This window comes from Indicator indicator, chromosome Z, assembly GCF_027791375.1.
Source record: "Indicator indicator isolate 239-I01 chromosome Z, UM_Iind_1.1, whole genome shotgun sequence".
In the NCBI taxonomy this organism is placed as follows: Eukaryota; Metazoa; Chordata; class Aves; order Piciformes; family Indicatoridae; genus Indicator; species Indicator indicator.
In genome coordinates, this window is record NC_072053.1 from 24,119,474 (window position 1) to 24,136,530 (window position 17,057).

A 17,057-nucleotide genomic window follows, 5' to 3' on the forward strand; every position below is an offset into this window, starting at 1 on the left:
CTTTATGTGACTTCCCCAGTTTAGCTGCTCCCCAAACACTCCAGTGTACACTTGCTTTAGATAATATCAGCCAGGACTGCTGAAATCTTGTACTTAAGCCAGTAAAGCTAAGATGTGTGATTTCACATGAAGGAAGTTACAGAATGCTAACATGAGCTGGTGAGATTTAGTAACCTTTAGCAAAGGAGTTAGAACAACTGGCTGGAGGGCTTTTCCTCTACTCACTCACTTCTGGTAGTGATTTCCAAATTGCAATAGTCTCATTTTTTCAAGGTCAGATCTGTTTCTACTGCTTTCTGTAAGCAATTTTCTTTTGTTCTTGGATAAATACCTTTTCTTTAGTTAAATCTCTCCTAAACACTAACTCATCCATAAAAGCTTAACAATATGAGAAGGGAGAAACTAAAATTACAAATTTAGAATCCATATACAACATCTACTGGTCTTCAGACTGTGCGCTCCCTAAAAGACAGATTCTCTCCAGCTGTTATCTGTAGTCAACACATGAACAGCTCTTAAAACATTTATCTTCCACAATATAACAAACTCAATTCCCAAATTCTTCCAAAGGATAGTTTATGGGTTACAAGAAGCTCCTAGGTTTGCTCATTAAGACCAATGAATCTGCAAACATTGGCAGTTTTCTTGACTCCATGGGCTGATGTGCATTTTTACCAAGAGAAGACACTTTCCAACACCTCTGTCTTTAGAGAAATTTGCCTATTGTCTCCTTTCAATCACTGCAGCAGACTTTTCTTCTACTTTCTGTATGCTTAACCAGTATCATATATGTATATCTTTGCTGGAGACAATCTGCTACAGAAAATAAACAGTATTACACTTAATTCTTCAGTTCCCATTTCATTAGGAACATGAATATCATCCTTTGAATTGTGAGCACAAAATAATGAATAGAATAGAATCATCAGTTGAAATTTATGGTGGAATAAGCTTGAACAAAAATAAAAGAGAAAATCCTGCTCTTAAAACTCTCTGCCTCATTTTCTGTCTCTGAAAAAGGTGAAAATAACACACATTTCAAGATTTGGTTGCATGACAATCATAGAGATGAAAAAGTCTAACACTGAATAGCAAAGCTAAGATCTGCAGCATGATGCTTCTACATTTTCTCAACATATGAGAATTTTAACTATTTATTACTTTCATTTTTGCTGCAACTCAACAAACTTTCTGCCACAATTTATGAAAAGTAAACATGGACTTATTGTTACAAGTACAGTAGTATCACTACAGCAAAAAAGTCTGTTGGCCTAGTGCATGAGTCTGTAGTACTGTTATTTCCTAAAGAGCTCTTTCGTCAGTTGAAAAGTTCACCTTACCATATCAGTTATTTTTGTTCAGAGATATTTTAACTTTTGTTCCTAATGGAAGCCAATTGGAAAATGAGGGCAAGAGGTTAAACATCCATCTGGTCTCCCTATTCAACACAGAGGTTTATCTTTTGCATGTTGCTGATGATAATTAGGGAGTGGGGGGGTGGGAGGGAAGGGGAGAAGGAAAGAGGGACACAAAAGAAAACAGAAACTTCCCTGCCCTAACACTCGCATATTTTTCTATTATGAAAGCAGCAGCCTCCATTTCTCATTTAATATATGAACTAACTTTGCCATACAAACCTTCATTTTCCAGCTTTGTGTTTAATTGTAGGAGTAAAGAAAAGGAGGTGAAGAAATAAGACAGATCTTATTTGGGCTGATACTGTTTAGAAAGCAGGCTATGGCGAGCATGGCTCTCATTATATTTAAGTGAATTAGTCTGTTTCCTTTAAAAAAGGAGGGAGGGGAAGGAAAAAAAAAAAAAAGAGTGATTAACAAGCAACCAAGAGCCTGTGGTAAGATCTTGACACTTTTAGTGGCTTGTGACATATGACTTGTGAGTGTCAACTTGCCTTCACAATCAGAAAACCAATCTAACATTTGGATAAGGAACAACACCAAAAAAAAAAAAAAAGCAACAGCAAAAACCTGCTACAAGGTCACGTTAACTAGGATTCATTAGCAAGGTATTTATTTGAACTAGAGAATGAGGTGAATTCTTTAACTGACTAAAGTCTGAGATTATTAACAGATACCGACAAGTCTCTAACACTTTGTGTCCTTTGCTAGGTAAAGAATATATTATGGTCGTTCTGAGGACAGTCTAATGTCTCTGAATACTGCAATAATGACAGAGATTTATACTTATTCTCAGGATGTTTCAAATCCTGAGAGCTTTCACATCATGAACTCATCAGAATGAGCTCTCAAAGGTGCTCAGAGCAATAGGATTACACCTGAAACTGTAAATGTGTTCTTCACTTAAAGGCCTTACAGATTGTCTGGAAACTTCATCTTATGCAGTACATTAGCTGCCTCATCATGAAATCTACTCTTGCATTATCAGTATGTCAGGAGTTTTGTATGTAGAACTTCCATAACTTGGCACATAAAACACATCTATAAAATAAAGAGCTTATACATACGTATTTATGACTGCCTACTGTAAAAAGCAGAAAGACACTGAAACTCCAACAAATAAGTATTTAGTCAAAAAAAAAAAAAGCCAATAATACAAATATTAGAAAATGTTAGATTGCAAGTTACTCAAAACCCATAATTATGTTCCCATTCACATTGTGGACTTAATGAGAACTTGTACTAAGCACAAGGTTTACAGTAGTTATGTGTTTTTAGACACTGGTTGTCTGATACAGATAATTCTTGAGTCTGCCCTGGCATGTGAGCACAGGTAGTCATACTCCTCACAGCTGTGGTTCCTTTTTTAAAGGATCTTCACCTTTGATGAAGGTTTAATGGTCCCTGTATAAAAGAGCTTACTAACAGTTCCTCCATCTGCACAGTGGCTGCCTTTTTTTTTTTTAGCATTATTAAATTGAATAGTTCAAACAGCACTAAAGATCCTATTGAATGGAAGTATCACAGCTTGCCCTTTTTAAAAGTTTTGTTTTGGATACAAGAGTTACTATAATTCAGTTTGTGCTTACAAGAAACATCAGTCTATTTTATGCTCTGAGTACAGTTGAAAACAAAAAGGTTACAACTTGCTGACCCTTATGCTCTGCTACGTACATTTATAAAATTGGCAACTCCAAAAAAAGAGTTCCACAGCAAAATTATAGGTATTTTACAACAGCGTTTGTCTCCAGATCCTCATCTTTGCAAAATGTTTCCTGTTTCATAAGCAGAATCAGCTGCAAGCAAAGTCTACAAATGCATGTGTGGCAGAACTGAAGGAATAAAGCAAGCATGGTGAATTTTAAGCAAATCTGGATAACACTTTGAGAAATTATTTGGTGTGTGGTCTGAGGCAAGAAGCCACAGAGAGGCGGAAGTTAATCTTATGTACTCTCCAGCTGCAGATATGTCTTTTTGAGAACAGACTGAAGTAGGAGACACAGATGAAATGACCAAGAGACCAGATTAATACCACATGAGCCAAGTGTCAGCCTCATTAGATGTTTTCACTAAAGTTGAAAAGACTTTAACTTGGATAGCTGTCGTTTCAAAGAGAAGTTGTGACATAGAAAAGTTAACTGTAATAAATTAAATTGAAAGAACGTCTGTGACACTAAAGGGGAAATAGCAACAATAATAAAAAAATGGTAAGAAAAGAAGTAGAAACCAAATAAATAATTCTAGAAGCTTAACTCCAACACATAACTACCATGTCAGTGAAACTAAGGCAGTCCCCAAAACATATAATGGGGCCAAACACAACAAATATTAGGAGATAATGTTTGAATTTCTTTGACTGATAGGCTTGATAGTAAAGAGGGTAAAATCACAGTTCTGTTTCAATTAGTTAATCATGGAAATTATATAGATCCTTGAGCTGAAACATCCTAATGTTCATAGCTTTAAAGCAAAAAAAAAAATCGACATAGCATGTGACTACAATGTTCATGCAGCTTAACCAATCTGGAGCTCATCTTGACAGAAGGACAGATTCAAGTTGTGCCTACACCCCTGCTGTTTGCTTAAGACCTGTTTTGCTATTAACTTCTAAAATGCTATGCAACAAATTTGGTGAGTACTCAACAGAGTATTTTCATGAGAGGCTATAGAATATTTTTTCTCAAAAGACAGACACTGAGGTCTGCTAGTTAAGTAGGCTACTCTTTCCTGCTCTATAAAAGGACAAAGCTGCCCTTGCTACTTCTTATATCCAAAACATTCTGTAAAAAGAGAATGATTACCATCTGGGTGAGCTTTTTATTCCTGGTACTCATCACAGTGTTACCAGTGTTTCACAAATAATCTGTTTTCATAACAAACTTGCTCATATAGAAAGTATTACTATCATCATGTTATAAGCAGCAAAGAGCCAAAGAAAGATTAGAGTTAAATAAATTCAGAAATATTGGGGTACAGTGGATAACAAATACATAAGACTGGACATTTCATAATACTTAACGCTGTATGGCACTCCCTAAACTCAAATATAAGTTTCTGTGGACTGTCCTTGTGCCAAATTATTAAATCTTCTCCTCTCTCCCATTAACCAGATTCCTTCTCTTTGTTGCTTGACCATCAGCAAGAGCAGCACAAGGAACTCACAAGAGTCCCACAGCTTCCTTTACACCCAGGGTATCTTCAGAGTGTATGGTGGAGGACAGAAGTCTTTACTTTTCCACAATCTTGCTTCATTATTCCAACCTTGATGCATTTCAGTCTTGTGTTGATTAAACCAACCAACCAACCAAATTCCATTGTGATCATTAAGAATATTTCTAAAGTTCACAAACTCTTCTACACAGAAAGCTGGTATTGGATCTTTTCTTTCTCAACCGATTGAGATGCAAGCTTGATGCTGTGGCTATTCTGTGAGGTATACCATCCAGATAAAATGCATTTTGCTATCAAAAGTCCTCTAGCAAGGTATTTTACTTACTGCATATGTCTTCATACAATGATCTTTAAATGTTTTTATCAATGGCAGAGGTTTCAGTCCTGTGGCTCTTTAATACAGAATTATCATTAGCTTTGAAACAATCTGCAGTTGCTGCTCTTGACTGATCTACAGCACAAGAAAAGGAAGTTCCAAGAAATAACTAAGTAGCATATAGCTGTTACGTAATGTAAACGCCACAGCTACTACACAATGGCTTCCTGTTACCACTACTTAGGTTATTCAGGCACATAAAGCTGTGACAGAAACTGCCCATTCTCTACATAATACATTGAGGGACTTTTCTTAGAAGCATTTCCCTTCCCCCATCCTGCAGTATCTTCTGCTCTGTTTTGGCAATAGGAAACATCATTACTGCCAGGACTGATAGAATTTCTGATCTGCATGATGTCAGCATCTCCCTCCCTCCTCCTTGGCCTAGGACTAGGGCTGCCCACAAAGCAAATCCCAAGCAGCAGCAAAACTGAATTGAATTTACTTCTGGCCCTCATAAAGGACATAATTTGCACCTCCTGGTGCTGACCTTAGTAAATTTTGGGTTAGCTTCTTTAAGTGATTTAAACTATCCATTTCCCTAAGAAATGAGTCACTGCTTGTATGTGCTCATAGGTGTTGGAAGCAACGGTAATGCTGGTCTGTGAATAAAAGCTAACAGACATGACAGCAAGTGTTACTGCTCATAATAATTCTGGCTCATTCTGGAGGTCTTCTCTAGGCACTTGGAAGAGAAGATGATGATCAGAAGTAGTCAGCATGAATTTACCAAGGAGAAATCATGCTTGACTAATCTGATACCATTCTATGATGTCATAACTGAATGGGTACATGCAGGCAGACCAGTGGATGTAGTGTGCCTTGACCTTCGTAAGGCCTTTAATGTGATCTCAAATAACATCCTTGTGAGCAAGCTCAGGAAGTATGGGATAGAAAAACAGACAGTGAGAGGGGTTAGGAACTGGTTACATAATAGAGTTCAAAGAGTGGTGATCAATGGTGCCAAATCCAGATAGAGAGCTGTAACTAGTGGAGTCCCCCAGGGATCAGTGCTGGCTCCAGTCCTGTTCAACATCTTCTTCAATGACATTGATGATGGGACAGAGTGTCAGCTCAGCAAATTTGCTGACAATATCAAACTGGGAGGCTTGGCTGATATACCTGAAGGCTGTGTGGCCATTCAGCGAGACTTGGACAGACTGGAAAGCTGGGCAGGAAGGAACCTAATGAGGTTCAACAAGGATAAGTGCAGAGTCCTGCACCTGGGAAGGAATAATGAACTGCATCAAGATAGTGTAGGAGGTGATCTGCTAGGGAGCAGCCCCATGGAGAAGGATCTCAAAGTCCTGGTGGACAACAAATTATCCATGGGACAGCAATGTGCCCTTGTGGCCGAAAAGTCAATGGTATCCTGGGGTGCACTAAGAAGAGTGTGTCCAGCAGATCAAGGGAGCTTCTCCTCCCTCTCTACTCTGCGCTATTGAGGCCTCACCTGGAATATTGCGTCCAGTTCTGGGCACTCCAGTTCAAGAGGGACAGTGATCTATTTGAGAGAGTCCAATGGAGGGCTACAAGGATGATTAAGGGACTGGAGCATGTGTCCTATGAGGAAAGGCTGAGAGACCTGGGGCTGTTTAGTCTGGAGAGGAGAAGGATGAGAGGGGATCTAATAAATGTATGTAAATATCTGAGGGCTGGGTGTCCAGAAGGAAGGGACAGCCTCTTCTCTCTTGCACCCTGTGATAGGACAAGGGGCAATGAATATAAACTACAGCAGAGGAAGTTCCTCCTCAACATGAGAAGGAACTGCTTTACTATGAGGGTCACAGAGCACTGGATTGGGCTGCCTGGAGAGGTTTTGGAGTTTCCTCTGGAAACTTTCAAGACCTGTCTGGATGCATTTATGTGTGACCTGCGCTAGAGTCTATGGTCCTGCTCTGACAGTGGGGTTGGACTCGATGATCTCCAGGGGTCCCTTCCAACCACTAAGATCCTGTGATCCTGTGATAATTGCCATACTTGTGCACCATGTGCCTTCAACCAGTACCTTACATCTTCTTGTGTAAGAAGCTGAAACAATCATGACTTCCTTCCATTCCTACATTCTACTCAGTTTCCAAGCCATTTCTGTCAGAAATAGCAGCTGAAGTGATAATTTAAAGAGTCTGTAATGGTTTGGGTAACATCTTGTGTAAACTCAGGTTGTACTAATTTTCTACCGCAGTTTACGCATGGTGCCCAGCTCTTTGGCAAAATTACCTATTGCTTACCCAACTACCTGGTAAAGGTAGCAGTAAAACTATGTCATCTTTTATGGGAGGAGGCTGTCTTTTCAGCATCTGAAGAGCCAGATGAGCAACCAAGTTAACGCCTTGAAGCAGACTAACAACAAGCAGCCACAGCTCAGCTCGTGTGGTTAACTCTAGACTGTTTCTGCTGCTTCTTTTCATCTCACCATTAGTTTTGCAGTTACAGATCCTCAGCACACAATTTCTGTATTACAGTTTTTAGCACTAGTGTTCTGAGAAAGGAAAGATGTCCTGTTATCAGAACATGAGCCACATGCATCACCCTCCTTCCCTGGAGACAGGGGAGAAGGGCACCATGAAGTCACACACTATCACAGTATATCAGGGGTTGGAAGGGACCTCAAGAGATCATCAGGTCCAACCCCCCTGCCAGAGCATGATCACTTAGGGTAGGCCGCATAGGAATGCATCCAGGTGGGTTTTGAAAGTCTCCAGAGAAGAAGACTCCACAACCCCCCTGGGCAGCCTGTTCCAGTGCTCTGTCACCCTCATTGTAAAGAAGTTTCTCCTCATGTTGAGGTGAAATCTTCTATGTTCTAGTTTGAACACACTGTTTCTTGTCTTATCACTGTGAACCACTGAAAAGAGCCTGGCCCCCTACACTTGACACCCACCCCTCAGATATAGACTTTGATCAGATCCCTTCTCAGACTTCTCCAGACTAAACAGCCCCAGAGATCTCAGTCTCTCTTCATAGGGGAGATGCTCAAGTCCCCTAATCGTCCTCATGATTCTGTTAGCTAAGGTTACAGGTCAGGGGAAGGTTTTCAATGGCTGCCTTGCCTCAAAGGAACAGGTGCCACAGGTATTAAGGCATTTCATGTGAATGAGAAGTACTTCTAGATTGATATGGTTTACACTTTCAATGTTTAACTCCAAGAAAAACATAGGGAAAATAGTACCTGTAAATGCACAGAGATCAGATTTTGTCCTGTTGAAGTCAAAAGACTTTTAAGTGAACACCAGGAACTTAAGCATCTCTTAAAATGTCATAAAAAGGTATGAAAAGATGGCACTAAAATGGCAGGTTTATAAAATCCACTTCATATGAAATACAGTCGTCTCATATTCTATTCTAGGTTATATATTCCCTTGCTCACTGCAATAACAACTACTGAATATATGAACTTGTAACTATGTAACTACTTTGGGTCTTAAAGATAAGCTTATATATACAACATACTTAATAACACTAAACATATCAGTCAACAAATACCCCTATTCAACCCTCAAAAAATTAAAACAGAAGTTTAGGAAATCTTTGTGTTCTTCAGGTGTATATTTCTGATAACAAATACAGTAGATTATACTAGCATAATAAAAAATTGAAGAAAAACCATCCAGCAATACCCCCAGCATTTTTCTTAAACATAGGTTTACTTGTGGCTCCTTTAAATAGCTTGAAGAGTAATTTTTCCCATCTTTCTGCTTACAAGTAGTCTGTACTGACTTTAACACTGGAAATAAAGCACATTTTTAATCCTCATGAAAAGGATAACGTGAAAAAGTGAATCACGGAGCATGTACCAAATAGTACCTAATATATATAGATTGGGGACAGAGAAGACAAAGAAATGGAGAGGGGAAGACATTATATTTCAACACCAGTTACACACTTTTAGACAAATTCAACAGTCACCTTAATGGCTTCATAGGTTCAGTCTGTGGGCAAATTGATGGTGCAGTGAGATGAGACAGGACAATTTAACATCACTGACAATTCATATCTGCCAAAATGCCTAAGACATGCTCCCTCTCTCCCCACATTTCTTGCACTCATGACACTCATGAGTGCTCTGGCACTCATCACACTTCCCATCTCCTTCCTCTAACGCAGGTGTGATACCACCGATTCATACCCAGTCTCCACTTTGCACCATACCTTAATTCCAATTAAACAACATCCTGAATCCTTCCAAAATACTTCAATGCTCCATCTACAACTCTCACATTTACTACAGTTGCACAGATATGCATCACCAACCTGAAAGAAAACATGTTTCCTTTATTTCTATGAAACGTCTGAACCTCTAATATCGGTGGCAGAAGGAAGAGCAATTAGATTCCACAGGCTCCCCATTTTCACTACTGCCTCCCACGTAGAAAGAAGAGTCAGGAACTGCAAAACCCAACAAATTTTATTGTCCTTCACAATTAAAGGAGTAGGCATCATGTTGTTTTACAAATCCAAAGTTTATGAAAGATGTGATCTTTGTTTTTATATAAAATTCATGAGTGTTCCTATTTCTAGTATTAATAGCCTTTTCCTCTCCTGCACAACAGAAATTATAGAAGGGAGAGGGAGTAAAAAGGAATGAAACTTTTTGTTGCAGTTTCAACATTTTCTTTTGCTTGAAAGTCAGCTTCGATGTGTGTGAAAATTCCTCTTTAAAGGTACAAGATATACACTACTGACAGATTATTTAGAGGTAAATGTGAAAGGGGACAGGATAATAATTCTTTAGGCTAACTATGAAATAGGGGAATGCTTCACAGCTGACACCGTGAGTATATCAACCCAGTAATTGGATGCACGTGTTGGTAGCAGTAAAAAGGCACTGTCCAGTTGTCCACCTTACATGGGAATCTACTTTGAGTGTGTTCCTTGATTTACTGTTGCAATTAGAACTGAATGTTCAAAGAAAGAACACAACTGACCTAATTTAAAAAACAAAGAGTGCCTTTAAAGCCATTATTTAGTGTGTGACCTGGCTTACATGTAACCATTTCTTTCCCCTGCAATTTCCATTTGTTGCACTGTACTCATGAAGTAGCATAATCAGTTTTAATAATCCATTGAGCTAATGAGTTCAGTTTTAATATCCATTCAGTGATTAAAGATTAAGCCACTTCCTTCTCACTCCTGTCCCTGAAAATCTTAATTTTCTTCATAAGCACATTTTCCCAGGCTGACTTTCCAAAACTTCATAACTGTTTCCTGTCTCCTCTTTACTATTTTGTAACTAACAAGGATGTTTTACAACAAACTGGCACTAGAAACAGAAGGAATTAATATAGCTCAGAAAGCATCTTTCTGGTTAACAGAACTAATGTTTGCAAGTATCATTGACTACTTTTCTGTGTCCAAAGCATTTGAGCTGTGAAAAGCTGCAAAATATTAAAGTACTGCACCAAAGTTAAGTTGCTGAAGCACATGAAGGATGTTTGATAAGTACATGCAGTAAGACTAGCAGTACAGTACTAGTACACCTACTGATCAAGAAATAAACGTGTGTTAGCATTAACTAAACACTTCCTCCATTTCTGATCTTCTAATTTTGTTTCATAGCCCAAAGCAAGCAAAGGTTGTTTTTCATGCAGTCTCATCAAGCTAGCCATTGGTTGTTAATGTTGATAAACATTTAAATTATTTGTGCTGTAAAGAGGTCATTAGACAATAAACCCCAAAAATATTAGTTTAAGGTAATTTAATGTCTCATGGAGACTGTAAACAATGGCAGCCAAGTGTTCAAAATGTTCAAAATGAAATTTCAGCTTGGAGTAACTTTGGGGAAGAAGGAACTGTAAGAGCTTGATTCGGAAAACTCTTCAGAAAACTGAGAAAACAAAAACAGGCCATGAAGGGAGCATTGCAACAAATCCCAGCTGACCAAATAATTTCACTGCTTTGCTGACACTACCTCTGTCATTCCAAACATTATTTTAAAAGATTTGGTCTTTCTTTGTTGGTCGTGGGCTTTTCTGGTGGTTTTTTGTTTGTTTGTGTGGTTTTGGGGTGGAGTTTTTTGGTTGGTTGGTTTTGGGTGGGGGTTCACCCTCCCCCCTTTGTAGACCCTTCCTAGCATGATTATATTAGCCACTCAGAGGAAAAGTCAGGAATCCACCATAACAGATGATGCCCTATGTTAGTATCGGTACCTGCTATTTTTAACTTAAGACATATAGGTTAACAACACAAGGAAGGGATTTTACTTTCCCAAAAGGAAAGGCTCTGTGGAATAAATGAAATCTCCCCTATTGCAGGATCTGATCTGACTCCTGTTTGAAGGCCCCTATTCACATACACAGCTCAAAGACATCTGAAAGTCATCTTAAAATGACTTATTTCAAAACAGAGAATCTTATCCTATGAGTGAATGCATCCAAGATGTTTCAGAAGTGTAAGCACATTCTGCAGTGCTCACTCAGCTAATACCATCTTCAAGGGAAGCTTTGACAGAGCCACGACCTGAGAACACTCCCAACTAAAGCAGTAACACAGCATCTATAAGCCTGCCTGCCTCTTTGCCCCTCTGTTTCTTTCTTCTGAGTTTTTTTAAGAACAATCTTCCAACTGACCCCACCCTACCCCTCCTCCCAACCCCCCCCTTTTTTTTTTTTTCTTTTTTTTTGGGGGGGGGAAGGGGGGCAAGTGGCTATAAATTAGATTTATGAAGACAAAAAGACTTCTTACAACAGTGTATTTTGAACAGATTTATGACAGGGCTACAGTATCAGCATGGAGGGTCCACAAGGCAAGAATGCAGTAAGGGTAAGAGGACAGTGTCATGTAGATGTTAAATAGTACAATTGTCTCTACATTCATAAATTCTAAATTCCCAGTGTTGTATATTGCTGGTAATAAATTGTGTAACTGTGGAATTTTCTGTGGAAGATTAAAAACAAAAATAAAGTGAGAAATCATCTCCATAAGAACTTACACATTCTGTATTAAAGATACTAAATTTTAAATTACTTCACTAAACCAGAATTATTTCCTCTTTTAAGTCTTTTGATAATAAAACCAAACCAAACCAAAAACCCAAACCAGCAGACAAAAAACCCCAAACCAAACCAAATCAAACCAAAACACAACCCCTCCCGCCCCAAAGTAGGTAACTAGGTATCTATGAAGAGTAAAACAATAAACCACATATGCCTAACAATCAGTCTTCAGAAAAACAGAGAAAAGTTCACACGTTAATTTACAAACAGCACCTCATAAGGGGTCAATAGCCCCAAGCAACTAGCTAAAAAATGTTCAGTAGCAAAAGAACATATTTTAACAGAGTAAAAATAGTCTAATACCAAGTATTATAACCTGGTTTGAGCTTTACAGATGAGGTTAAAGTTCCCATGTAGCACCTGAGGTATAATAAAAATTTAAAAAATCTAAATGAACATACTTAATCAAAACATATTTAATGGTCTTTTATGTATATAACCCAATATATAGTACACATATTTATATGCCATATATATCTATGCAACCACTTAAAATTTTCGGTAGTAATGTTCAGCATTTCCAGTAGAGTGGTTGTTTACCACTTTTGGACTACAGAATAAGGCTCAAAACTTTCTTGCTACTAGTCACTATGTTGCTAATCTGATGCCACACTTACAAACCCAAAGACTATCAGCAATTTCAGCAGATCCTAAAGCTATGTATAAAATATAATTGCATACTCAGGAAAAGCATGGATCAGGTTAGCTTGTGAGAATTAGCCAATTACTTCATGCTAGCTCTTCCAGTAACTTCCATTCTTACTCTGCAATTGCAGTGCTTCGGCACTGTTCGGATTAATTCCTTTTGGATGTTCCGAAGGCCATTTAACAGAATCTCAGCTGGTGCAGCCCTTTAACCTTAGCTCATACGGCTAAGGACCTATCCCCTTCTTGTCCAATTCGAGCCGAGGTGACACCATATAGTGGCTGTGCCGCCATCTACCGAAGGCTTCGCATAGCACTGCTTGGTCAAAAGCCTGCAGGAATTGCTCCAGCAGTTCTTCCCAGTAATACCCAGGCTCACTGAGACAAATTCCAGTCCCTAAACACGTACCTAAGTAATGGCCTGATCCTGCGGTTCTTGCTCAGGCAGAAAGTCCTCCATCGACTGGAGGCTGGCTGCTGCTAATTAAGCATTGTGCTACCATTCTCCAGCTATTAAGGATCTGCCTTGTAAATTTGAAGTCTATATGCTTCACAGCACTATTAACAGTTGCTTTAAGAGTCAGCTGAAAATAGTATAGCATTTGAAAACAAGTTCAAGTTTTCCTGAATCAGGCTTATCTATCATGTAGTCTGCAATGCATGGCATCCATTAAAATCACAGAGTTTCATCTATTTTCAAGAAAGTTTTCTAGGTGCAAGGAAAGTCAGAATCTGCACATACGCAGTTCTCTCTCAATTTTAATAAGGCTTAAGCTTCTCTTGGTCATCCCACATCTCAAGTTACAATGAAAGCTTTTGTAAATGCTCTTTGGAGGCTTTTTGGGTTTGTTTTTCTCAGAAACTATTTTAAGCTACCAGAAGGAAATACAGCTCTCCTTATTTATGCATGCATATGGCTTTATCAAGAACAGGGGCAAGGGACTTCACAGCTGTGGTGCTGTGGGACAAGCTAGTAATTAAATTTTGAGGACAAACTTCCAGAGCAATAAAACAAACCCTAAAAAGTGTCCTACTTCTCTCTGGTGAGAGACACTCTTCAGCTATGCCAAATGCTGCAAGTTCTTCCAACCTCTTGACAGAGAATTCAGAAGCCACCTCTGTTCCCATTATTCTATAGATAGAGAAAGGCTCATGGAATAGGTCCAAACAGCCAAGTTGTTATACAGCAAATCTATGAATGCTGTTAAAGGCTAAAGACTAAATTCTGTTTTCTGAATGTTTTTTCTGACTTTCTCCAACTGTTCTTGCTTGACAGGGCTTTTGTGGCTGCCAGCAATGAAAGCTGTTGTCTAATTACACATCATTTACCTTACAGCCCTACAGATAAAGCATAAATTGACTTTAAACATTACCACATAAGAAAAAAAAAAAAGTGCCCCTAAATTAGAATATTTCAGTCTTGTGTGTCAATAGTCACTATTATTTGCTTAGTAAAATATGGTTTCAAATTGGAACTTACATTTAAATAGCCTCTAATGTTAAACAGGATACGACGTAGCAGGCTGGCTGGCTAGCTCGTTGTGGAAGGCATAAAACTATTTACATGTAAATATATATTTCAGAGTATCTTAAAGATATCATATATTTGCATGGAATCAGTCCAGCTAGGGATTACAGCAGTATTGTGACAGCACAGCTACATATAAGGGTTATGAAAACCATGGATTTTATGAATAATTTGCCTTATTTCAATACTCAGACACCCTTGAAATAAGAGCACAGTAAAGGTGTGTTCTTCAATAGTCTCAGACTATGTACTTCCACAGAAAACAATGTCACACTGCAAATTTTAACAACCATAAAAGGAGAATTGTTTGACTTATCTTCTGCAAACAAGACTCCATTTATTTTGTATTTAAGGATATTATACACTAGGTCTGGCTTTGCGACTTGAGGTTAGCAAGTTGTTAGTTTCAAGATGATGGGAGTCCTTTCTTTACTTGTACATAAACTTGAAAGGCAAGATATAATTATGCATAATGAAGGTATTGTTTTGCTTGTATATAAAACAAGTTACAGTCTCTTCTCTTTCAGCAGATACTCTGCAGAAGTGACAATAACCATGATACCACCAAGAATGCCAATTCTCTCTCTGAAGTACTGACTGGAAAACTCAGAAAAGAAGAATCACACCCTATCATTGCAGGGTAGACTGAAAGAGCAGAAGTATGCTTTTGTGCATCTCAGTGTGTTCTACCTGCTCTTTGCAGGATGTCACAGAACATGCATGTATGCAACATTTCTACTGCCTAAGTGTGGCTTGCAAAGATAAATATTTACTTCCCAAGAGCATACTATTGTCAGATAGAGCCCTTTATAGCCTTTGCAGCAGAAGCGCTCTACAGAAAATGGCTTGATGTTCTCAGAGAAAGCTTTCAGAAGCCTGTTTTAGGGACGTGATGCTGTCCTCCACAAACAAAACTAATATAAGAAATATACTGCTAGGACCTTGTTCTACACAAATTCATCAGTGAACCCTTCATCAAAGCTCTGGTTTTGCAAGAATTAGTCTTCCTATAAAATGTAGAAAGGGAGGTGGCAAGATTCAGCTGCTTTGACATTTAAAGCTTTTACAAAGACCAAGTGCATGATTAAGTAGGAAGCTGCAAGGTGGAGCAAGTGAAGCAGTGACATATGATACAGCAGCCCTCTCCTCTCCATTTGTAAGCTTGCATTATAGGTATTTAATAGAAATATAGCTGAATTAACAGTAATGCTTATCATACAGCATGGCAACCTGCTTAAGTACTGCATACTTTACACATTAGCTAACAAGGGATCTACTTGAGTCACTTTAAGTTGTTTTAATTTAACAGAAGATTTATCCCAGGTTTATCTGGATTTATGTAAAACCCCCGAACCATAACATGGTTCTCAACCAGTGAAGCAAATCAGAAAGTTTCCTCCACCAGCTGCATAACTGAGCTTTCTTTCTCAGCATGCTACTAGTGGGATGCAGACACTGAAGAGTTACAACACAATATATCGTGATTTACTACACTTACTGAAATTTGAGATTGCACAGGCAGGAAAACCAAGCAAAGGTTACATTTCTAGTACTGACAGATAAAAATACGTTACAAGAACCATGCTATTACTAAAAGCCTAACAAGTACTACAGAAGGCTCAGAACTTCAAGCCATGGAAACGGCCATAAGACTTTTGCTTTGAAATAATTTCTTAAAAAAAAAAAAAAAAGAAAAGAAAAAGAAAAGGCAAAAAAAGACAATGCGACGCGTGTGAGGTCCGTATGAGACCAGCACCAGATGTTGCCCACGCCGCGCGTAGCGGGACAGCGGTCGGCAGCGGCAGGGCGCTCGCCAGGCACCGCACGGCCCCACTGGCTCCCAGCGACCGCCCCGGCAGGCACCCCCGCGGCGGGAGGCAAACCCAGCTAACATCCCGGCTCGGAGGAAAAAACCCTGTCCCGGGCTCGGGAAGACGGGGGCGCGGAGCTGAGGGCGCGTGCGCGCGAGGGGGGAAATCGATGCATTGTTTCAATACAGGGCTCTCGTCAAAGCGCTGTAATGACAGCGGGTAATGATTTTCAGATTCGGGAGACAATGCCCCCACACACACACTCCGCGCCACATCCTTGTAAGTCTTTCTAATTTGCTCTTCTGCCAGGCAAAGAAACGAACTGTGCTCGGCGAAGCCCCTTGCAAAACAAATGTAACCGGAGAGATCTGCAGATACGGGCTCCGGCAGGGAGCGGTGTCCCGGGAGAGCCCACCCCACCTTTGCCCCGCGCCCCCTCCCCGCCGAGGCGTCACCTTCCCCTTCCCTTCCCGGGGCCGGGGCGCTGGGGGCGGCTGGCAGCTGCTGCCCGGCAGCGCGGCGGCAGAGCCGTACTTACTAAAGGGGCAGTTCTCCTTCTTGGTGCCGCTGACCTTGCCGTTCTTCTCGATCTTGAGAAAATACTTGTTGTAAGAGTAGAGCTTCCTCTTGCGCACATCTCCTTGGAGGTGATTGTAGCTCCGCACGTGTCTCCCCGCACTGGAAGGAGAGGAGAAGGACGAGGGGAAGGAGGAGGAGGATGAAGAAGAAGAGTTGGTGGCCTCCGGGGACAGCATGTCCTGGCCGAGGTCATGGCAGGTGACAGGCACAGAAGACACCAAGAAGAGCAGCAGCAAGCAGCAACAAGGCAGGTGGGAAAAGGCTGAGGCACCATTTGTCAGTATCCATTTGCACATTGTACTGAAACTCTGGGCGCTGGAAAATGTCTTATCAAAAGAAACATACTGGAAGGGTAAAACCTGGTAAAAGGCAAGTGGAGAGCCGGTGGTTGCTGCTTCTGGTTAGATCCCTCTGAGCTCTGATCTGGCCTGAAGTAAGTGCACCAACATCCATAACTCAGGGGACAAATCGCCTCAGAAGTTGATGCCTTTTAATCCTTCGAGTCCTCCCTCAGAAAAAAGAGCTGTTGGTTTTTTT

General features: G+C 39.9%; 1 protein-coding gene across 1 annotated transcript in view; it reads right to left on the reverse strand.

Moving 5' to 3' along the window:
- FGF10 (fibroblast growth factor 10) overlaps positions 1-16,831 on the reverse strand; it is a 61,107-nt gene extending 44,276 nt beyond the window's left edge. The window contains exon 1 of the mRNA XM_054398039.1: positions 16,480-16,831. Within this exon, the coding sequence (XP_054254014.1) occupies positions 16,480-16,816 (337 nt within the window). The 5' untranslated portion in view covers positions 16,817-16,831. The remainder of the gene's footprint in view (positions 1-16,479) is intronic.
- Positions 16,832-17,057: the final 226 nt, after the last annotated feature.